Genomic DNA, 24693 nt, shown 5'->3' with positions numbered 1-24693 from the left:
GTGTGTGCGTGTGTGTGTCGGTCCTGAGCAGAGTAGTGGAAGTACGTGAGATACGGGAGCAGTTAGTGGTTCACAATCCAATTATGTCTGAGGAAACGGGAGTAATGATGCTGCAGCTGGAGGACAGAAAGCGCCACTCTGGGTCTGACATGCACGCACACACACACACACACACACACGCAGTCCCGCACATGTGCACATTAAAGTGGTTGGTTTCGGATGGGCTCTTCATAGAAACATCACGAGGAGCTCCAGCCACAAATAAGGTTGTCTACTTCATCGTTACCTCTACCCACCATTAGAGGGCGGTGGAGTCGCGGACCTGCGGCCTCGCCCCTCAGGAGTACTGCCCTGCATTCCTTTCTGCCTATTTTCGATTATCCAGCCCCTCATTTTAACTGTACCCACTAAAAAGAGAGTCTGGATCCAAGCATGTTTATCAAATATGAAGCACTGAGGGTACCAGCTTGCTCCGAGTGTGACCATCAGGCACCGATTGGCTGAGAGCTCTGATGTCATCATCACTTCTGTGTTGTCACATAAGTAGGGATGACCTTCTTCTTCTTTCCGTTAGGGGATGCCACAGCAGATCAGTCGTTCCCATTTCACCCTGTTCTCTGTATCTTCCTCTGTCTCACCAACCTGCATGTCCTCCCTCACCACATTCATAAACCTCCTCTTTGGCTTCCTCCTTCTCCTCCTGCCTGGTGGCTCCATCCTCAGTATCCTCCTCCCTATGTACTCTGGGTCCTTCCTCTGCACATGTCCAAACCATTTCAATCTCACCTCCTAAGCGGCACTATGTTCATTCCTAATCCTGCCCATTCTCTCTGCCCCCTGTCTTTTTGTTAGTACCACCGTCTCTAAGCCATACAACATAACTGGTCTCACTACTGTCTTGTAAACTTTCCCTCTGTCTTGCAGATATTCTTCAATCACAAATCAGTCCTGCCACCTTTCTCCACCCTGCCTGTACTCTCTTCTTCACCTCTCTACCACACTCTCCATTATTTTGGACAGTTCAAATCAAATCAATTTTTTTATATAGCGCCAAATCACAACAAACAGTTGCCCCAAGGCGCTTTATATTGTAAGGCAAAAGCCATACAATAATTACAGAAAAACCCCAACGGTCAAAACGACCCCCCTGTGAGCAAGCACTTGGCGACAGTGGGAAGGAAAAACTCCCTTTTAACAGGAAAAAACCTCCAGCAGAACCAGGCTCAGGGAGGGGCAGTCTTCTGCTGGGACTGGTTGGGGCTGAGGGGAAGTATTGACAGTTGAGTCCAAGTATTTAAACTCATCTACTTTCACCACCTTCTACTCCTTGTAACCGCACTATTCCACTGGGCTCCCTCCCATTCACACACATGTACTCAGTCTTGCTCCAACTGACTTTCATTCTCCTTCTGTCCAGAGCATACCCATGCGTCTCCAGGCTCGTCTCAGCCTGCTCTCCACTCTCACTACACATTACATAAACAGGGCAACTACAACATTATCTTTGGTGTTGATAAACAAGACTTCACCAGGAAGGTTCCTAGCTGAATGAAGTGACCCCAAAAGTATCTAAGTGGCAGCTGTGATAAGTTAAGTCTGGGAGCATGTGTTGCTGTCACGCTGTACCACATTCATGACACAGCAGAACAGCCTTGGATCATGGATAGCAGCCACCCAGACAGATGACTAATCCACCCCATCTATTAATTTAAACCTGCTCATTCCAGCACATAGAGACAGACAAACTCATTCACACTCTCACACGCACCTACGGTCAATTTAGAGTCACTACTGCACCTATTCCGCTTGAATGTGGAAGCTGGAGCACCCTGAGGGAACCCACGCAATCACAAGGAGAACAAATAAACTTCACACAGAAAGGACCAGGTTGGAAGTGAATCCAGGACCTTCTCACTGTGTGGAAACTGTACTAACCACTAAGCCACCATGCCACCCCATCACAATGCAAATGTTGCTGGTCATTGGATTCAAAGTGTTTCCTGTGGTAGCTAAATATCCTCCAAAGAGACCGAGAACCAAAGGCATCCAGAGACAGCTGTGATAAGAGCCCTTCAAAGGTGCTTCAGTGCATCCTTTCTCATCTCCTTTATCATAGGCTGCACCTAACTATTAGTTCAGGAAAAGAGATAATAAAGCCCCACAATTCCTTGCAGCAGCAGTGTTTAAAGCAAAACATGTTCATGAGCATATTTTTTGCAAAATAAGAACTTGATTTAAACAATGTGGAACTGGGATCATCAAGATCAAGAACATCATCAAGAACAACAGCAAACATCAAGCGAAATCACATCATGCCTGCAACAATTTTGTAAATTCACAGACCAAACAATCACAAGAGAACAACTCAGATTATACAGTAAGTCCCTTCGGCTGCTCCCTTGTTTGCAGGTCTAAGGTGGATATGCATGTTGATTTGGCACAAGATTTACACCGGATGTCATTCCTGATGCAACTCCACTTAACTTTGGAACTCCATTACATGGAGAAATATAGCAGGGGTGGGGATTGAACCGGGAACTTTCACCACCTCTCTACTCCTTGTAACTGCACTATTCCACTGGGCCCCCTCTCATTCACACACATGTACTCAGTCTTGCTCCTACTGACATTCATTCCTCTGCTCTCCAGAGCATTTCTCCACCTCTCCAGACTAGACTCAACTTTCTCTCTACTCTCACTACAGATCACAGTGTCATCTGCAAACATCATAGTCCATGGAGACTCCTGTCTGATCTCATCTGTCAACCTGCCCATCACCATTGTGAAGGACTCAGCTGATCCTTGGTGTAATCCACCTCCACCTTGAATGAGTTTGTCGTTCCTACTATGCATCTCACCACTGTCACACAATTCTTGTACATGTCCTGCACTACTCTAACATACTTCTATGCCACTCCAGATTGCCTCATACAATACCACAACTCTTCTTGTGGCACCCTGTCATAAACGTTTTCTAAGTCCACAAACGCACAGTGTAACTCTTTCTGGCCTTCTCTATACTTATCCAACAGTGTTCTTAGAGCAAACATTGCATCTGTGGTGCTCTTTATTGGCATGAAACCATAGTGCTGCTCACAGATCTTCACCTGTTTTCTAAGCCTAGCTTCTACTACTATTTGGATACTAATGGCATTTTTGAAAAATTTCAGTCTGGCTTCAAATCACTTCGTAGTACTGAAACAGCACTGTTGAAAGTTTTTAATGCTCTCCTTTTAATTGCTGACTCTGGTTGCTCTGGGATTTTAGTTTTGCTGGATTTGACAGTAGCCTTTGACACGGTTGATCACTGTATTCTACTGTCCCATCCGGAGCATTATGCAGGTAAAGGGACAGCACTGGAGTGGTTCAGATCTTATCTTAGAGACCGTAGTTTCTCTGTGCACCTTGGGCCACACCAGTCCAGCTCAGCACCATTAAATTATGGTGTTCCACAAGGCTCTGTTTTGGGTCCCGCCCTTTTTTCACTGTATATGCTGCCACTTGGCACCATATTCAGAAAGTACAACTTGGCCTTTCATTTTTATGCTGATGACCTGCAACTCTATCTGCCACTTAAGCTCCCATCAAATTCTCTTACTAACTTGGTAAATTGTCTGCAGGAAGTGAAAACTTGGTTGGCCCAAAACTTTGTAATTCTCAATGAGAATAAAACTGAAATAGTTGGTTTTGGCCCTGCATGGTCATCTGGTTCATATGATGTGCTTGGTCCTTTGTCTTCCTGTGTGCATGATTCTGTCAGAAATCTGGGGGTCATTTTTGACAGCTCCTTTAAAATGGACAAGCAAATTAATTCTGTGGTAAAGGCCAGTTTCTTCCAACTCAGAATCTTGAGAAAAGTGAAGGCTTACCTCCCAGCGTGTGATTTTGAGCGAGTTATTCATTTGTTTATAACATCTCGTCTTGATTATTGTAACTCACTCTACTGTGGACTGGACCAGTCGTCTCTAAAGCGTCTGCAGCAGGTCCAGAACGCTGCTGCACGACTGCTTACAGGGATGAGGAAGCGAGAGCACATCACCCCTGTGTTAGCCTCGCTCCATTGGCTCCCAGTCACATTTAGGATTGATTTTAAAATCCTGCTGCTTGTGTTCAAGTGCTTAAATGGTTTGGCTCCTAAATACCTCTCTGAGCTTTTGACTCCTTATGTCCCAGTCAGAAAGCCAGCTTTTATTAAATGTGCCCAGATCTCGATTAAAAACTCGAGGTGATCAGGCTTTTTCGGTGGCTGCGCCTAAACTTTGGAACAGTTTGCCTTTGCACATTAGAGCTGTTCCATCTCTAGAGTCTTTTAAATCTGTTCTTAAGACTCATTTTTATGCTTTGGCTTTTAATACGAGGTCTGTCCGAAAAGTATCAGACCTTTTTTATTTTTTGCAAAAACCATATGGATTTGAATCACGTGATTGCATCAGCCAAGCTTGAACTTTCGTGCGCATGCGTGAGTTTTTTTTACGCCTGTCGGTTGCGTCATTCGCCTGTGAGCAGGCTTTGTGTGAGCAGTGGTCCACCCCTCTCGTCGGATTTTTATTGCGAATAAATGTCTGAATGATTTGGAGCTTTGCTGCATCAAATGTTTCCACAAAGTGTGAGTGACCTCCAGGTGGACACCATTCGGAAAATTTAGATGGCTTTCAGCGACGATTTTATGGGGATTACACAGGTTAAGGAGTGCTCCAGACGGTTTAAAGACCACCCACAGCGTCTGAGAGCGCGGCGCACTCCAAGCGCCGATCGACAGGCTCAAACCCCGCTGAAACAACCAGATCATTTCCAATGTGAAGGCTTTGTTGATCCGGGACGTCGTCTGACTTTCACAAAAAAGGCAAAAGACGTGGACATCAGCACTTTTTCGGCACATTCCACTGTTACAGGAGTTTTTTTCATGGAAAGAGAAGCGGAGGATTGCCCCACCGTGCCGTTCATGGCGCGGGACAAAACCACCTCCGTGTTGGTCTCACAGGACGGCTTTCAGATGGCGTCCGGTTGCTTTTCAGTCGTGTGAGTATCCCAGAAATTGTGCATGAGCTGGACATGCCCCAACATGTCCTGTGAGGCTTCATCACGGTGTTGCTTTGCACCATGCGGCTCCGTCCTGACGCACGGAATTCCTCCGTACGTCTGTCTCAATGTGCCGAAAAAGTGCTGATGTCCACGTCTTCCGCAATTCCTGTGCTAGTCAGACGACATACCGGATCAAGACAGCGTCCAGTTTAGAAATGAACGGCACATTCCACTGTTACAGGAGTTTTTGTCATGGAAGGAGGAGCGGAGGATTTCCGCGCGTAGCGGCGGAGCAGCATGGCGCAAAGCAACGCCGTGATGAAGCCTCACAGGACATGTTCTGGGATGTCCAGCTCATGCACAATTTCTCGGATACTCACACGACTGAAAAGCAACCGGAAGCCGTCTGAGCCACCTGAAAGCCGTCCTGTGAGACCAACACGGAGGTGCTTTTGTCCCGCGCCATGAGCGGCACGGTGGCGCAATCCTCTGATTCTCTCTTTTCTCCATGAAAAAAACTCCTGTAACAGTAGAATGTGCTGAAAAAGTGCTGATGTCCACGCCTTCTGCCTTTTTTGTGAAAGTCAGACGACGTCCCGGATCAACAAAGCCATATGGTTTTTGAAAAAAATAAAAAGGTCCGATACTTTTTGGACAGACCTCGTATAATTTTAGCTGTGTGTGTCTGGTCTTGTGTGTCTTTGTATATTTTGGAATTTTAATGCTCTGTTTTTTTGTGTTAAGGTTTTTGATATTGTTTTTACTGTGAAGCACTTTGGGCAGCTGCTGTTGTTGTAAATGTGCTATATAAATAAAATTGACATTGACATTTCCCATAACTTCATGCTGTGGCTGATCAACTTTATGCCTGTGTAGTTACTGCAGCTCTGAACATCACCCTTGTTCTTAAAAATAGGTCCACTCCTCAGGCATCCTCTCACATGCCTTGCCTAGCTAGGCTTCAAAATTGTAATTTGCTATAATTTAATCATTGTACAGGTTGAAAAATATCACTATTCAACATCACGGTTAAAAACGGTCTAAACCCAAACACTCACTGGGCTTCCTTGACTACTTGACAATATCCATTGAGGTAAAGAAAATAATTTAGTAAAGGAGATAGGAAATACAATGAGAACGTATCCTCAGTCTGTCTGACTTTTTTCTTACATAGTTTACTGTATTTCAACATCCTTATTGCATCACAAACATTCAGACATGTGACCCTGTGACTCCCACTGCTCTGCTGGTCAGTCAGAGGTTGTTATGAGTCTACCTTCTGGTGGTTTGTGGGAGTAAAAAACCTAGGATAAATGTCTTCAGTGTTTAACTCTGTGAAAACAAAGCAATCTTCTGTTTTTCCTGGGGTATATCCAGCCCCCAATCAGCCTGTTTTTAGAAGAAAATGTTTGGAGTGATTTCAGTGTGACAGTAATACTGATCAGATCTGCTTTAATTCCCTTTTCCTGGTTCATCCTGCATCTGACCTTTGACCTGACATTTTAGGAGTCTTGTAAATCGCTTCCTCTTCTCGGACATCGAGTTCATGACCACAAATGTGCAACAGCACTGACAAAGATTCCGCTGTTTAATAAGAGCACGGTGCAAAGCAGAGCCGTGAGTCACACGTTTCCATGGAGACAGTGGATGCTGCACAACCACGCAGTCAGTCATTATCCTGGGGGGATGTGATTCTACCCACAGACTGACTCACTGTGCAAGAAAACAGCATCGCACCCCCTGGTGTTCAGTGGCTGTTATGACACCTCTGGTGGAAACAAGTAGTGTGTGTGTGTGTGTGTCGTTGTGAACGTGTCTCCATGTCATAAGCACACGTTCATGCGTTCATTGATGGGACCAAAGATTGTAACCACACTCTCCTGTCTGATCGTCTCTGCCCAGGTGTGCACATCCTGATCGCCGTGGGAGCTGTCATGATGGTGGTCGGGTTCCTGGGCTGCTACGGTGCCATCCAGGAGTCCCAGTGCCTGCTGGGAACTGTGAGTCACATTTTACTTCATTAATTGATGATTGGTTATTAACAAGCAAAGTCGCTGGCAACTCAAATACTGAAAATAGAGACTGAAACCACGCCCACATCAACCGACGCACTCAAAACTGAAGCCAGAACACAGTGAGGGCGAGTCCTAGAGCTGATTCATGACACCCGCCCGACAGCATTTACATTACAAAAGATAATCGGACACCCAAGCGTCTAGTGTAAGTGGTGGTAAAAGTAGCGTTGTGGAACATTTTGAGTTATCAGGAATTTTTTTGAACATGTTCAAAAAAAATCATGATCCAGAAGTACTGAACAGTCAGACGTACTTCATGCAGAGTCAGAGTAATATTTTACAAAAAGTAGGTGATGGCGGACATGCGGGGTGAGCAGGATCAACCGTTCTTCCTGAGTTTCCTCTGCAGCTTAAATCCAATGAAAAACGTGGATTAGCTTTGTGGAAAAGTGTGGGAATAACACGGGAGTAGCACCTAGAATTAACGTTGTGCACATGCTGCGGTGCGTGCGGCTTGGACATCACAGTTTGGTACAAAATCGGTACAATGATGGGGGGATGCAAGGGGAGAGAGGCAGAGAGAGAGAGCGAGATTTGTGAGTGACACTGAATGCTTGAGCGCGTTTGTAAGCGACTCCTGAAGACTGCAGCGCCAAAAGAAAAGTGACAGATGATTTTGGGTGAACACTCACGTATAACTGCCGAACACCACCGTTCTCGTCCGATCCACCATTCGTAGCTCACTGAGAATGCAAAGTTTTCCCATCCTGCTGTTTTAAAAGAAGCAGGCAGGTCCTCTGTAGCTCCTGAGGGCCGTTAGTTTCCACTCGCATGTCAGTGAGTGTGACCGACTCAGACACGTCCTGGAAGAACTCACGTGTAAATTTGGTTCCGTCTTGCATTTTTACACCGCGTGTTCTCTGTATGACTGCCCGCAGCGAACAATAATCAGTTAATCAACATTTATTCCTAAAACTCTTTACAGCAGCCAGACAGTGTCCAAAGTGCTTCACAGTAAAATCAAAGATCAACAATTCACAAAAACAATGTAAACATACAAGAGTTAAACGGCACAATGTCTGTAATGTCTGTCTATAATGTCTGTACTGTGACCACAAGTCCACCTAAACTAAATGCAAAGTTTAGGAATTACTACTGTCATTCTGACTTTTAGGGGCTTGTATGTAACCTAGCGAGTAGCCTGTGGGGATCCACGGGTTCTAGATTGGGTAGTGTTTATAACATAGGTAGCTGACAGGGTAGTAATAAATTATGCAAAGTTTCTATAATGAGTTGGAATGGAGTGTGAGTCCAGAATGTTTTTACAACCTTAGACCTCAACAGGTTTTGAAGAAGAACTCAACCCTGTTTCATTTCCTGTAAATTACCGTATTTTCCGCACCATAAGGCGCACCTAAAACCCTTAAATCTTCACAAAAATCGGCCGTGCGCCCTATAATCCGGTGCGTCTTATGTGCGCACTGAATTCCAAAATCTGTAAAAACGACCGACGATGTTGTCCTTGACCGTCGGAATATTGGACCATTTCCCGCTGACACAGGGACGTAATACGTAAAATACGTATGCTGGCAGCATAGAGTACATACACTGGCAGCGATAAACCAATCAGAGAACATTACGTAATATGTAAAGTACGTACACTGGCAGCGTAGAGTACGTATGCTGCCAGCGATAAACCAATCAGAGAAGAGTCCGTGGTACGTACACTTACCTCCGCCACTCCTCCGGTAGGTATACTACTGGTATCCTGCAAAACATTTGTTTGTCTAAGGACCCTCGAAAATGGTGCCAGCGAAGAGACATGCTTACAAGGCACAATTCAAACTGCAGGCTATCAGTTACGCGGTTGTTCATGGGAATAGAGCAGCTGTGAGAGAATTCAAGATCAATGAATCTATGGTACGTAAGTGGAAGAAACAAGAAAATGAACTGCGCCAAGTTAAAAAGACCAAACTGAGTTTCCGCAGAACAAACCGAGATGGCCACAGTTAGAAGACCAACTCCAACAATGGGTCATTGAACAAAGAACAGCCGGGAGAAGCGTCTCTACAGTCACCATTCGGCTGAAGGCAAAAACGATAATATAAGACATGAACATCGAAAACTTTGATGGAGGTCCGTCTTGGTGCTTTCGTTTTATGAAAAGGCGTCAGCTCTCTATCTGCGCGAGGACTACCGTGGCGCAGCAATTCCCAGCGGATTACAAAGAAAAGATGGCCATCTTCCGCACCTACTGCAGACACAAGATTACCGAAAAAAGATCTAGCGGCTAGCCCAACCACATCACCAACATGGACGAGGTCCCCCTCACCTTTGACATCCTCATGAACCATACTGTGGAGAAGAAGGGGACCAGCACGGTATCCATACGCACCACAGGCCATGAGAAGTCGGCTTTCACTGTTGTTCTTGGTTGCCATGGTAACGGAGAGAAACTACCACCCATGGTAATTTTTAAGAGGAAGATGCTGCCAAAAGAAACGTTTCCAGTCGGACTCGTCGTTAAGGCCAATCAAAAGGGCTGGATGGATGAGGACAAAATGAGTGAGTGGCTGAGAGAAGTGTATGTAAAGAGACCGGATGGTTTTTTCCACGCATCACCGTCCCTGTTGATCTGCGACTCCATGCGCGCCCATCTCACCGCTGCTGTGAAAAACCACGTCAAGAAAACTAATTCGAAGCTTGCCATCATTCCGGGAGGACTAACAAAAGAACTCCAACCACTGGACATTGGTGTAAACAGGGCGTTCAAACTGAAGTTGCGAGCAGCTTGGGAGCGATGGATGACAGACAGCCAACACAGCTTCACGAAGACGGGGAGGCAGCGCCGGATGAGTTATGCCACCATATGTGAATGGATTGTGGATGCCTGGGCTCAGGTTTCTGCTTTAACTGTTGTCCGAGCTTTCGCGAAAGCCAGTATCATTGCTGAACAGCCACTTGGCAACGAGACCGACTCCGACAATGATGAGAGGGAAGATGAGTGGGAACCTGGCATGTTTGATGGCAAAATTGCTCAGCTGTTCAATTCAGACACAGAAGATGAGGACTTCGATGGCTTTGTGACAGAACCATAATAAAAAATAATGTGAGTACCGTATTGTTAAATACTGGTAGTTCAAAGTTGTTTAAAAGTTCAAATAAACTCACTGTTTTGCTTCCGTGACTTTTTTTTTGTAGACTATATGTTTTAGCATGCGCCTTATAATCAGGTGCGCCTTATGTAAGGGTTAAGTACCCGCTAATTGAGGGCATGCCTTATAATCCGGTGCGCCTTATGGTGCGGAAAATACAGTTTGTAATTTTTTAGGTTAATTTACTGTCTTTATGTATTTATACATCGTTTAGGTTATTGTTATCATATACACACTATTATTATTATTGTTATTATATTTTATTCTTACTTCTATTTTGTCCTTTGATTTTTAAATGGACCACAATGGAAATACCGTAATTTCCGGACTATAAGCCGCTACTTTTTTCACATGCTTTGAACACTGCAGCTTTTACCGTGATGTGGCTAATTTATGGATTCTTACAGGCTTGTTCATAAGTCGAAATACGTCAGTTGATGGTGTCAATTGATTTCCTGAAAGCTGCACTCCTCATGCGGTGTAAATTCACACACAGTGTAAATATAATGCCGCGTTCACACCGGGCGCGACCAGACGCCACAAAGTTGCTTCGGTCACATGGCGACGGACGCGCCACCATTGCCCGGTGTGTCGCTCAGCCTGGTATGGTTTGCATTTCCACCAAAAAGATTAATTCAACTTTTTAAAAATTTAATTCAATTTTTATCTTGGTGGATCATGGGATTTACTGTACTTTCATCACGTGATGCCTGTGGTAAATACTGAGGTGAATCAATGAGGTGCTGTGACTCTGTCAACTTTTAAAATAACTTAATTGTCTTGTGGCACAAAGCGCCGCTATTCTCTGGTTCAGGCTGAGAAACGCACCTGGAGCAGAGGGACTTCTTTAAAAATGCTACATTCCTTCAGCCACGACAAGGAACTAAAGTTTTTTCAGATGTTGTTTTCTAAACTCAGGATGCTTTATGTGGATAGGTTTGTATGTGAATGGTTTTAATATTTGAAACAGTCTGAACTGTTCGCATGACTGCAGGTTTCAGTTGTTCAACCAATCAATGGACAGCATCAATGGACATATTTCGACTTATGAGTAACTTAAAAGAAACACGTGTCAACAATCGCGTTACCTACAGCTTATGATCATATGTGAGATGTATCAGACATACATTGAAAATATTGTGCATGCCCAAAACCTTTAGACGTACTTGTCATATTATGATGTATATCAGCATGATTCAACATGCTGTTATATAAAACCTACCCATAACTTATTAGTCGTATGCCAGCATTTTTCATACAGTCAGCATATGCAGGCTGAATCGTCAAGGTGTGACAGTGGTATTACATAATTTTTTCACAATACGGGAAATATGCAAAATAGGCCAATGTGAACTCATCTCTGGATTTTTGATTTCTGGATCACTGATGGCATCACCATATGGCTTGGAATTTTGTAGGTCTATGCAGGACATCAGTTACAGCCAGTGGTGGGCACAGTTCCACTAATCCGCTAACCGCTAATTATCGAAGCGAATGTTTTCATTATCGGATTAGCTTTTCAGATAACTTTGAAAAGCATCGTCGAATCAATTATCTTCTGATAATTTTTGGTCCAGTAATTTTTAGATCGCTAATATGTTTTTACAAGCAAAGTAAATCGAGCATTAACAGCTAAAATCCTTTGTTAAGTTTGATATCAAAGATTTTAGCCCTTACATGCAAAAGGTTTTGCAGTAAAAAAAAAAAAAAAAAACACTGTATTCTCTGTAAATAGAGAAGAGCTGGTTTCATGAAAACTGCTCTATCCTTTGCAGTTAGAATAGAGCTGGTCAAAAGATAATTCCTCTTGACACCTTATCAACTTACCGGCAATATCACCCAAGTCATTCAGAGGCATACAGTTTTAACTTATGTTTAAAATTTTAACAAAACTAATTTTGGACATGTTATTTAAATTAACATCACTTCTGAAGTTTTATAAAGTGAAAATATCAGCTATATGTTTTACTTTTAAAGTACTGCACTGCACTGATTTTGAAGGTTTTAGTGTGGACATGTGTGCAGGTCCTGCATTATGGGTAATCCTGGTACAGTCACGGCAGGAGAAATGCATTTGAGACGCTCTGATCAGGCTCCATACGGACAACAGCATTTAACTCTTTGTATATTGTGCCTAAAACTCTCATGAATATATTCTCTGGGTTTATAGACATTGTTACTTGTTATTGAGCTTGTTTTAAATGTCAGAAGAAGCTCAGGTTGCTTATCCAATATTTTCCTATTTGCTCTACAGCCTCTACTGCCATCTACTGGCCAGTAATGTTCATGGCAGTATTTGCCCTAAGTATTGAGATATCCCATAAATTATAATAATTTGCGCGCCTGATAGTTGTTGCAGCCTCTTGCTGCAGCTAAAGAAAAAATATACATTTTGGTTGTATAATGTTCATTTACAATTGCCGGCATGGATTTTGTTGTTTTAAACCGCAGAACTCCCTGGCGCTAAAAACAAACAAACAAAAAAACTCTGTACACAAAGGATTATGGGTAAGGGTCTGAGCATTTGGGCGCCAGTAGATGGCAGTGTTCTATGCATTTTGACCCCGGTTACATCAGTCAAATCACAACTTGACTTAGTTATGGCTTTAACAAATAGTTTTTTTTTTTTTTTTTTTACATATAATTAAAATGCCATATTTTACAAAAGCACATTTAAATACTAACACGTCACATCACATTAACGTGTTGGTTTTTACATAGAATGAATGAGTCAACCAATCAGTGTTAGTGGAGGCTCATTTTCCCATAATCCCTTTGGCATCTATCTGTGTTTGTTACAAAACTTCAGAATTAGTGCATTATTTAAAATTAAAAGATATGTGTTATATTTTAGCTTTGTACAAATGACAGAATAGACATTAATGGAGTTATTCTATCTGTATTAATTTTATTTATACACCAAAACATTAAGTCAGCACTGCTTTATTTTCCAAGACCTCCGCCTCACGGCGACGCTGTTATTGAGTAGAGAGTTGAGCTTCGCTGCTCCTCTCAACTGCTTTACTGCTGGAAGCTATGTAATAAACAGGAGGTTCCAGCAGTGGGCAGGACGCACAAAAACAGAAGTGCTGACTCATTGTTTGGGTTTGTGGTCGCCTTTGATACTAACAGAAGCAATTGTGGTGTTAAAAATCAAAATTAGCTTGATAGTAGTTGCAAGTGTACTGGAGACAATACTGAAAGTTATCGGTTAGCTGTAGCGTTCGATAAATTTTTGGGTGGTTTAGCTCTATAAAAGATAACTTTTCAGTTAGCTGATTATCTGTTATCGAAGCTAACATTTTGGTTAGCAGTGCCCACCACTGATTACAGCCACAATGCCAAATATGTCCAGTGAGCTCAATCAGTTCCACTCCTAACCACATGATGGCAGTGATGTAGTCTGTTAATGTTCATAACAAAGAAGAAATGTGTCAGGCTGAGAGAAAGCGAGGCACAGACAGAGGCTGGACACAATGGGCCTCATGTATCAAAGTTGCGCACTTGTGGCGTAAATTTACGGTGTAAATTTGAAGTACACCAAAGTTGCCGTGACATGTATCAAGAAGTGCGCACCTGCCCATTTCCAGCGTACGCCTGACGTGACCTTGATAAATGCAGCGGGTGAAAACAATCATAATTATAATAAACACGCCCATAAATATTCAGACTCCGCTTCAGACACACCCTCATTTTACGACATGGAAGCCAGGAAGACGGCAAAGAAAAAGAACTCCACCAATCATGACGCGTGCCAATAGAGCGTCAAAAGCGGCCGTCGTATTAATTATTTTGTAGTATAATCAAAAAAGTGTTACAGTGGTCCCTCATTTATCGCGGAAGTTACGTTCTAAAAAACAGTCCGCAAAAAGCGAAGTCCACGACGTAGTCAGCGTTATTTTTTACAATTATTATAGACATTTCAAAGCTGTAAAACCACTTTATACACTTTCTCAATCAGGCATGAACATTTTCTCACTTTTCTCTCGTGTGTAAACACTCTCAAAGTTCAAACCTTATTAAAAAATAAGACCAAACTGTTTTCAGGCCCAAACATTTGTTTGAGAAATAAAAATAGAATGTTTTCCTATAAATAATTATGATGGCTTTTAGAACTAATGAATTTAATTTTAACAATCAACGTACGAGGTTGGACACATAAATTATTAATAGTGACTGACCAGTATTTCACAGATCGTGCCTCTGCGTCCTGACGCCGCGCCTTTTTCCACTCACACCTGGCTGCAGGTGTCTGTTTCCGAGTGACAAACACAGTTATGAGTAGTTGTTGGCACTCTTTTTTTTTCTGGGCGAGAAGATTCTTATAAACAGACACGCAGACCACAATGCACTGTAAAAAAAAGCATGCAAAATTGGACTAAAAAAATCCACGAAACAACGAGGCAGCGAAAGGTGAACCGCGTTATAGCGAGGGACCACTGTATTCTCTTTTCACATGTCAATAATTCTTGACATGTGGATATTTGCTCGCTCAATTAATAAGACACACCTAATTTTTCAGATTTCTTTATTCTTAAAATGTATTTCTTTATTTTATTGTGACAAACGAATGGAGAAGACAAAACCTGATTGCAGCACGGGCGAAGGGAATGAGAACACTACAGTTGTAATTATCAGTTTCATTGTCTAAAACGATCACACCACATAAAGTTAAGCTCAGCGCTGCTCTGGCTCCAGGCTCTGGAGAAAAAGGCGAGCAGCGCTTTCTTTGCGGTCAGCGCTGTGGCCACAGATCGTGCTCGAGACCAACAATCGAGCAAAAGCGGGATTTGTATTGATTATTATGTAGTATAATCAGGAAAGTGTTATTTATGTAACATATGCATTGATTTGTATAATGGCACTGTTTATCATGTTGATCATTTTCATTTTTATGTGGTTTCCAGCGCTGGTTCATTTTGGTGTATAATTTACACCACCTCTCGACCTGGTGTATATTTTCAGCGCAGCGTACGCCAACGACCACATTGATAAATGCCAAGTAGCGCAGCCGTTTTGGCGTACATCCCATATACGCTCAAATATCGCCGTACGCACGTTGATACATGAGGCCCAATATGCAGACTCTCAGGTGAGGCGTATGAGTAAAAAGGGCTGGATCTTTAATGCAGAAAAAAGTACGGTACACAGGTACGCAGTCCACAGAGCGACGGGAACAGTCAGGGGCGAGGCAAATAGACGTGGTCAAAAAAAAAAGCAGGGTTCGGGAGTTTGAGCAAACAGGGTTATCAGAGCTGAGGCAAAAGGCGAGATCTGAAAAGCAGAGCAGGGTCAAAACATGGCTTGGTAAAAACAGAACTGTGACGAAGAGTAGGTGGTGGGTGAACAAAGTCAACGAACGAGCAAAGAAGCGGTGAGCTGAAACTTCTCATATCGAGAAGGTGGTAATGAGACTTACGTGTGGGAGAAGGATCTGAAAAGGGGGCGTGGCAGAAAGATGAGGATGAGGACAGAGCAGGTGCAAGAGGGTGAGGGACGGAAAACACAAAGCAGCCAGAACCAGAGTGAAGTGAAAAAGCAATACAAAGACACAGTAGCAAGTGCAAGAGCATGACATGACGTAACAACCTGTTATGTGCCAACGCGGGTTGAGGAGCGGACCTGCATCTGACTGAACCCAGCGCTAAATAACCAGAAAGCGGTTCCAAAAACAAAACATTTATTTCCCTTTCGTGCAATAACTGTGTACAACATAAAAGTGCGTTTGTCTGACGGAGTGAAGGACGGCGCGCTCTCCACCGCCCAAAGGGATCGAAGCCCGGCGCTTCTGGACTCAACTTCACCGCCAAACACCCCCCAGGTGGACACGACAAACTGACTCTGTGAAGGATAGAAGAGGTGAGGTAAGTCAACAACTACAACTAATATCCTTCAAAGGCACACACTATCAGCAACACATTCAGGTCTGAATTTAAGCTTTATGTAAATGAGCAGCTTCTCACAACAGGTGGAGGATCATCAGTCCGCACGCCACAGCCGTGAGAAGCGAGCTGCACAATTCTCATCAATGTTCAAATATACTGCGTAACAAAATACCAAATTACTATTAACACTTATTCAGACAATCAGTCACCTCTGATGTGTGCTGACAGCATGTGTCCCTCACCCGTCCTCCTTCACAGGCACGATGTGTCAAACCCAGGCGCGGTCCTCAGCGTCTCACAAACGAACGTCACAAGGTCGAGTTCCCAGTAATTCTGCTTGAACCACTCATGGCTTAAATGCAGAACGCCATCTAATTATCTGCTTCAGCTGAAAGTCCTTAAGTCTGCACGTGAGCATCATCCACAGGTGCTGCGAGTCATTAGGCCTGCACGTGGACATCCTCCACAAGTGCAGCCAATAATGTTGATGAGGGTGAAGGATTCTTCTGCCAGCACCGTCTCCACAGACAAAAACCAGTTTGCATACCACCTGGAGAGCAAAGAAAAGAAAACAACACAAAAACATCCAGCCAAACCCCCCAACACACAACAGTACCCCCCCATCAACGGGAAGCCTCCCGGCGACCGAACAGACCAGGCCCGAGAACAGCACCTCCCTCCGGGGTCCATGACAGCAAGCAGACGGCGTAGCGCTCCCAAGGTCCACAGCAGACAGCAGGACAGGGCACCGCGGCTGGAAGGCCGGCTGGCATCAACAAAACCCCAAAAAAGTCCCATATACAACCCAACATACAAGAAAAACACAAAACCCACCCAAAACCTCCCCAGGGGACCGTCCCATCCAACCCCGGGAAGAAAAGAAAAACTCCCAAATGCAAAAACCCAACACAGCCCCAACAACACAATACAAACACAAATTCACAAAGAAAAATAACAAACAACCCCCCCCCCCCCCCAGAACGATATGCAGAGCCCAACCCCCCCCCCCCCCAGAAGACCTTTACCGCCAGTTCTAGGAGAGACAACCAAAACCGGAATCCCACAGAGGTCCCCAGGTTTACATGGAGGAGCAGCGCCCCCCAGAGGACCGTACCATCAACCCCAGGAGGCCCCCTCCCCACAACCCAGGAACCCCAGACCCGGCCACACTTGGTGAGACGGACCCACAATCAATTCCCCCCTCCCCCCCCCCAGAGGACCGTCCCATCAACCCTGGAGGTGGAACCTGGAAGGAAGCATAAAAACACAAAAATCCAACCCCCGGCGGACTTCATTAAAACACCCTGGGGGCAAATAAAACAACTGGAAAACCCTGTTACCTCCCCCAGCACCCCGAAAGACCCCAGATCACTCCCAGAGCCAGTCGTTAGCTCCATTTTGGCGAACGGCACAAAATTACTAAGCCGGGGAAGGAAACAGGAAAAACTAACCCGATCCCAACCCTGAAGTGCAGCGGAAAACCGGAAATACGTCTGGTGCCCCTACCCGACCATACCACCAGCCTATCGGGAGGGGCGGAACTACCGAAATGGTGAACGGCAACAGATCGGCCCACCCCTCCGACTGAGGTATGTTCCCGCTGCACCACACCCCGGTAACACCAATGACGAACGGTCAAAGGCCCACCGAGGCTGGAGTGGAACCGGGCCCTAACCAAACCCAAAAAAACGCCCCTGACAACCCCCCCCAGGTGCAGAGGTCTTCTGAGAAACACTCAGCGTGACCAACCTGCACCACCCCACAACCCACAAGACAAACGGTCTTAGGGCAAGGGAGGTTGGGGTAAGGGAAGCAGGGAAATAAAAAACAACAAAACAAAACGACCCAATCCCAAACAGAAAATACCTAAGTTCAACTAATAAAAACCAACGATTGTCTGAGTCCAGCCGAGCTCCGAACCGCCAGTCGTTCACTCCACCAGAACCGCCTCTAAACACCCAAACAATTTATAACCCCTCACAGAAAAAACAAAAACAGCCCACATAACTAATTATGTTTTTTTTTTTGTTTTTTTTGTGTCCATTATTGTGCCTGTCCAAGAACACCTGGAGATATCCTTAAGGATCCTAACAATGGAGAGTCATTACTCCACAACGCAGTGACCCAAGCTAAGGCGTCACCTCGGAGCAAATTTGTCACATATGAGACACGGCTACCATCAGAAGAGAAGGAAGCCGAATCTCTGGGTGACGGAGTTATCTGCACCGGTATCGATAGTGCCGCAGCCGGAGGAGCAGAAAGCAGAACGGCGTGCGCTGCAAGCTCCGTAATGCAGACATCTATTTGTTTAATTAGGTTTGCGAGATACTGTAATTGCTCCCAAATTTTCTCCAAGTATTCTTGAACTCTTTCGGCAAATGGAACCGCTTCTGCCGCTGGGTCCATTTTAGAATGGCCGGGAACTACTGTTATGTGCCGACGCGGGTTGAGGAGCGGACCTGCGTCTGACTGAACCCAGCGCTAAATAACCAGAAAGCGGTTCCAAAAACAAAACATTTATTTCCCTTTCGTGCAATAATTGTGTACAACATAAAAGTGCGTTTGTCTGGCGGAGTGAAGGACAGCGCGCTCTCCAGTGCCCAAAGGGATCGAAGCCCGGCGCTTCTGGACTCAAGTTCACCGCCAAACACCCCCCAGGTGGACACGACAAACTGACTCTGTGAAGGATAGAAGAGGTGAGGTAAGTCAACAGCTACAACTAATATCCTTCAAAGGCACACACTATCAGCAACACATTCAGGTCTGAATTTAAGCTTTATGTAAATGAGCAGCTTCTCACAACAGGTGGAGGATCATCAGTCCGCACGCCACAGCCGTGAGAAGCGAGCTGCACAATTCTCATCAATGTTCAAATATACTGCGTAACAAAATACCAAATTACTATTAACACTTATTCAGACAATCAATCACCTCTGATGTGTGCTGACAGCATGTGTCCCTCACCCATCCTCCTTCACAGGCACGATGTGTCAAACCCAGGCGCGGTCCTCAGCGTCTCACAAATGAACGTCACAAGGTCGAGTTCCCGGCAATTCTGCTTGAACCACTCATGGCTTAAATGCAGAACGCCATCTAATTATCTGCTTCAGCTGAAAGTCTTTAAGTCTGCACGTGAGCATCATCCACAGGTGCTGCGAGTCATTAGGCCTGCACGCGGACATCCTCCACAAGTGCAGCCAATAATGTTGATGAGGGTGAAGGATTCTTCTGCCAGCACCGTCTCCACAGACAAAAACCAGTTTGCATACCACCTGGAGAGCAAAGAAAAGAAAACAACACAAAAACATCCAGCCAAACTCCCCAACACACAACAACAACCAAAGATAAATCAAAAACCAAAGACGAAATAAAATACTATCAAGAAAAGAATTGCACAACCAAACAACTATAAGAACCGAAAAGGGAACCACCAGGAAATAAATGCCAAGACCAAACAAGAACAGAACTCAGCTAGTGAGCAAATAAACAGATAAATAAACAGATAATTCAACAAGTTAAGAACAAAACAAACAAATGATTATAAACTAATGATTACACAATGAAATTGCAGACTGGCTGGACACAACTAGAACAGGACTGAAAAATGGCTAGAGTATAAAAAGTAATAAAGATAACTAAATGGCAAAACAAACTATAGGCTAAACAGTGACTACCTGAAAAACAGAAACAAAACCTGAGACTACTGAATAACAGATAATGACAAAAATGACTGAACCAAAAATAAATGATAAACAGAAAACAAAACCAGAGACTAAAGTGTAATACACAGAGAAGGGATGATCAAAACCAGACTTGGCTGAAAATTAAGGCCCCCTTCACGCATGACACAAAAGCGGAAGAAAATCCGTGAACAACCACGAAATGAGGAACCACAAACTATCCACCTGCTGTCATGAGGGACGCACTGTTGCACAGGCATGCAGGACACATCAGCGAGGGTTTATGCACGAACGAATGGGATCGAATGGGCTCTCACAGGGCACTCTTTCAGCTGCTGGTGTGCACAAATAATTGCAACGACAGGTGTACAAGGCGTTGGAGGCAGCTCCATTTTTCACGAATGGCACGCAATTCCTCCTTCGTGTGCAAGTCGGCTTCAGCCGTGTTACGTGTGAAGGGGTCCTAACAAGTGACAAAAATAAAACAATTATGAAATCCAGTTCGGGGCAGACAGTGGAAAAGGAAAAGGGGACAAATGATAACTGAAACATAAACAGGGCCGAAACCTGACAAAATGTGTCCAGATAGGTAAAGACCACATTGAAGAACGGTCAGGTTGGAAACGCATGGCTTTCTGTCGCATGTAATTTCAGTCTGAGCAGTGATTATCTGGACATGGTTGCAGCAAGCGTAGATTGTTCTTCTTCTTCTGTTTTTGTAGGAAGCCAAACAGCTGACTTGTGCATTACTGCCACCATTTGGTGGGAAATCCATGACTGCCTCGGAATACAAAAGAATACATTTTGGGCAAAAGGAGACATGCACTTTGTGCTGCAGCTCGTTCAGCTGTGGTCCCTACTCATGGTTGGCCTGGAGCCACACGGGGAGAGCTTGCAAATCCAGTTATTTTTTTATTTTTTGTCTGAACTTACCATAAGTTGGCCATTTCCTTTCCTGCAGTTCTTCACCTGCCTGGTTATCCTGTTCGCCTGTGAGGTTGCTGCTGGAATCTGGGGCTTCATGAACAAAGATACGGTAAGACGTGCACGTCATCAGTACCCTTACATGATGTGACACAGACATGCAACATTATACGGCTGCTATGAATCTGATCAACCATCAAAACTTTGTGGGGTTGATGTCCGAAGGCTAAACTCGTGTTGATATTAATCCACCTGAAACTTTTCCACAGACCAAAGCAAATTATTTGAGGTCTTTATTTGGTAATTATTTGTGGCTTTCCCGGTGACATCAGTGCCACACAGAGAGTCTTCCTCTGCCAGCTAGTGGAGGTGTGGCTCTCAGAGTGCAACAGTCCCACCGGCTGAAATCAGATAGATACTATACAGCAAAAGGGTTTGGTTGAAAACGTTGGTCTTTGTTGTTAGGTGTCAAAGGAGATGATCAACTTCTATGACACTGTGTACGACAGAGCCATGGCACAAAGCCTCACTGAACAAGAGAAGAAGGCGGCAGCTGTCCCTGTGCTCAAAGCTTTCCACGAGACGGTAAGAATATATAGTATGAAAGTTTTCCACTTGACTGAACACAAAGTATCAAAGTCTTTCACAAGACTGTCTGAACACAAAGGACCAAAGTCTTTCACAAGACTGTATGAACACAAAGGACCAAAGTCTTTCACAAGACTGTATGAACACAAAGGATCAAAGTCTTTCACAAGACTGTCTGAACAAAAAGTATCAAAGTCTTCCACAAGACGGTATGAACACAACGTATCAAAGTCTTCCTGAAGATGGTATGAACAAAAAGTATCACACTCTTCCACAATACTGTATGAACACAAAGGATCAAAGTCTTTCACAAGACTGTATAAACACAAAGTATATGGAGTATATAGATGTTGATAGAAATACTAGGCTACTTCAAAATATGTGGTGCTGAATCATAATGCATGTTAGACGTTATGATGTCCAGACCTTTGTTTGAGGAAATCTCCTCTAACTGGACCTCTTTGAATTGCTATAAAAAATGAAAGTCTCCCATATGACGGTAAGAACAGAGTAAGTATCAAAGACTTCCAGGAGACTTGTTTACGTAAAGTATCAGTCTTCCATGAGACATTCTGAAAATAAATGATCAGCCTTTCATGAGATAGTATCAAGGTCAAGTGCCCCCTCCTGGCGTTCCATGGCACAGCACATAGCACAGTGTATTTGAGGCACTTACATCTCCATTTGGCTAGTTATAGGTCTCAGGGTCTGGCACAGGGTACAAGAGGATTGTATTTTACTTTCAAATAATTATTTATGGGTGTAACATGAATCAAACCAATCAGAGTTATGTTACCTTTAAGAGGGGCATGTGCTTGAACCTACCACATTGTTATTTAAGCGGCAGGCTGAGTTGGTGACGCTGCTTCTTGTTCTACAGCCGCACAAATGCAGCAGTGAAGCAGTGCTGGCACTGGGCGCGAAAATGACAACTGTGTCGGTTGGAAACTAGCAACAACACTTCAATCAGCAATATGCCACCTCCAGTGGTGGGCATAGTTCTGCTAATCCACTAACCGCTAATTAGCGGATTAACTTTTCAGCTACTTCAAAAACCTTCAGCGGACCAATTAGCTTCCGCTAAATTTAGTTCCGCTAACTTAGTCAGCTATCTTTTTTTTTGCTGGCATAGTTAGTAACGGTCAAAAACATTTGTAAACCCTAAAATCATACATGTTGGTTCGTGTCTGCTATGTATTTTGCACTAGTCAGTCAGCTGTGAGGAGCTGAGCTCAGCTCTACCCCAACAGAAGGGGCCTGGCTGCCAGGCTGCTACAAAAAAAATAAGTAATTTACATTCACAGCTTACAGAGCTCCTAACATGTGGCAAAGGCACACACAGCAAAACAGGTTTGACTTGTGGTTTGATTTAAAAACCAAACTAATTCCAGATAGTTTTTTGATATGACATAGTCTAGATATAATACTGCGTTTTGTAAACAGAAAACAAAGGGTGGAAGTCCTGAAGCAAAGCCAGAAGCTGAAGGGCTCAAATGTATATCTAAATGAACATTTGACAAGGAAAAATGCCCACATTGCCTGCCAAGCACGTGCCCTGAGAAAGGAGAACAAAATACAAGCCACCTGGATGGCAAACTGCAAGATTTACATTAAACTTAATGGAAACCCAAAGGAAGCAAAGACGCTACTTATTTGTGAACTTTCAGAGCTGGATAAATATGTCTGATATACTTGATGATAATATATGTAACAGCTTGAGGTATGCGATAAGATGACTGACATAAATGACCTACCTGAAGGTTTAGTCCTTGCACATATCAGTATATGTAGTCTGAGGAATAAAATTCATGACCTCTCTCTATTTTTGCAGTCAAATAATATTGATATTCTTGCAATTTATGAAACCCATCTGGACAGCTTTATAGACAATTCAGAGGTTTATATAAGAGCCTTTTCAATTTATAGGAATGATTGTAATAGGTTTGGAGGTGGTGTGGCCATGCTTATGCGTGACCATTTTTCTGTTAAATTGAGACATGACTTGATGATTGATGTTGAAGTGTTAATGACTGCAGGTACAAAATTTTATCAAACTTTTACAATGACTGACAAACATACAGACCATTCATCTGTGCTTCTCAACAGTAATAGCTTAACTGGGATGATACAGGGTTATGAGAGTTTGGAATTACAACCTTCTCAGTATACTGAACGTAATATGCAGGATCTAGAATATGAGATGGATCCGGACAATCATTTCTGTTCTCTCATAAATGGTAACTGTCAGTATTACACAGAGGACCAATACAACAACTACATTAAAAGTGATGGGAAACTCTCATTAATCCATTTTAACAGTAGGAGCCTATATAAAAACTTTGTGAATATTAAAGATTATTTAAACAATTTTGTCAACCTTTTAGTATAATTACTATAACTGAAACTTGGCTTACAGAGGTTGATGAAACAAGCTATGAATTGGAGGGTTATGAATTCAGTTGCTTGAATAGACAAAATAGAGGGGGAGGAGTGGCATTGTATGTTGACATAAATCTTAATTACAAAATTAAAGAACAAATGACAGTGGCTGTGGAAAATCTTCTGGAATGCATAACAATTGAAATATGTATGGAGAGATGTAAAAATATAATTTTTAGGCGCATATACAGAGCTCCTGGCTCTGAAATTGAAGAGTTTCAAAATTGGATAGAGAAGTTTTTTTCTCAGAAATGCCACAAACGAGTAATTGTTTGTGGAGATATAAACATTGATCTTTTTAAATCTGTATCAACATAAAGTAACAGAGGATTTTATTAATACCATGTACAGCTTAAACCTATATCCAAAAATTACTAGGCCTTCGAGAATAACTTCACATTCAGCTACTCTCATTGATAACATACTTACAAATGATATTAATACAAAAACATTAAGTGGCCTGGTAAGTCTGGTAGCAAGCATCTTTTTATTAATTACAGGCCTGTATCTCTATTGTCACAATATTCAAAGATACTGGAAAAACTTTATAATAACAGATTGGATAAATTTATCGAACAACACAACTTGCTTGATGAAAGTCAATGTGGTTTTAGAGCAAAGATCCACTGCACTGGCACGGCTCGATTCAGTAGTAGAGATCAATAAACATATGGATCAAAAGGAAATAGTAGTAGGTTTATTCATTGATCTATGGAAGGCTTTTTGACACAATAGATCACAACATATTAATGCAAAAGATGGAACTGTACGGGATCAGAGGGTTGGTTTTGAACTGGATTAAAAGTTACTTACAAAACCAGAAGCAGTTTGTTAAACTCAGGGACTACTGTTCTTCATATTTGGACATCGTTTGTGTGCTTCTCCAGGGTTCTGTGTTGGGACCAAAACAATTTATTTTGTTCATCAATGATTTGTGCAAAGTTTCAGATTTGTTTAAAGTCGTTCTCTTTGCAGACGATACAAG

General features: G+C 43.3%; 1 protein-coding gene across 2 annotated transcripts in view; it reads left to right on the top strand.

Moving 5' to 3' along the window:
* The window catches only part of LOC117522943 (CD81 protein-like), a 97267-nt gene that overhangs the window by 57639 nt on the left and 14935 nt on the right, over window positions 1–24693 (top strand). For both annotated transcript variants that reach the window (XM_034184367.1, XM_034184372.1), the window contains exons 3-5: window positions 6925–7022; window positions 20719–20793; window positions 21147–21266. In XM_034184367.1, the coding sequence (XP_034040258.1) occupies window positions 6925–7022; window positions 20719–20793; window positions 21147–21266 (293 nt within the window). The remainder of the gene's footprint in view (window positions 1–6924; window positions 7023–20718; window positions 20794–21146; window positions 21267–24693) is intronic.

The sequence above is a fragment of the Thalassophryne amazonica genome, chromosome 2, assembly GCF_902500255.1.
Source record: "Thalassophryne amazonica chromosome 2, fThaAma1.1, whole genome shotgun sequence".
NCBI lineage: Eukaryota > Metazoa > Chordata > Actinopteri > Batrachoidiformes > Batrachoididae > Thalassophryne > Thalassophryne amazonica.
Note: the sequence above shows the minus strand (reverse complement) of the source record. Positions and strands in the feature narration are given on the sequence as shown.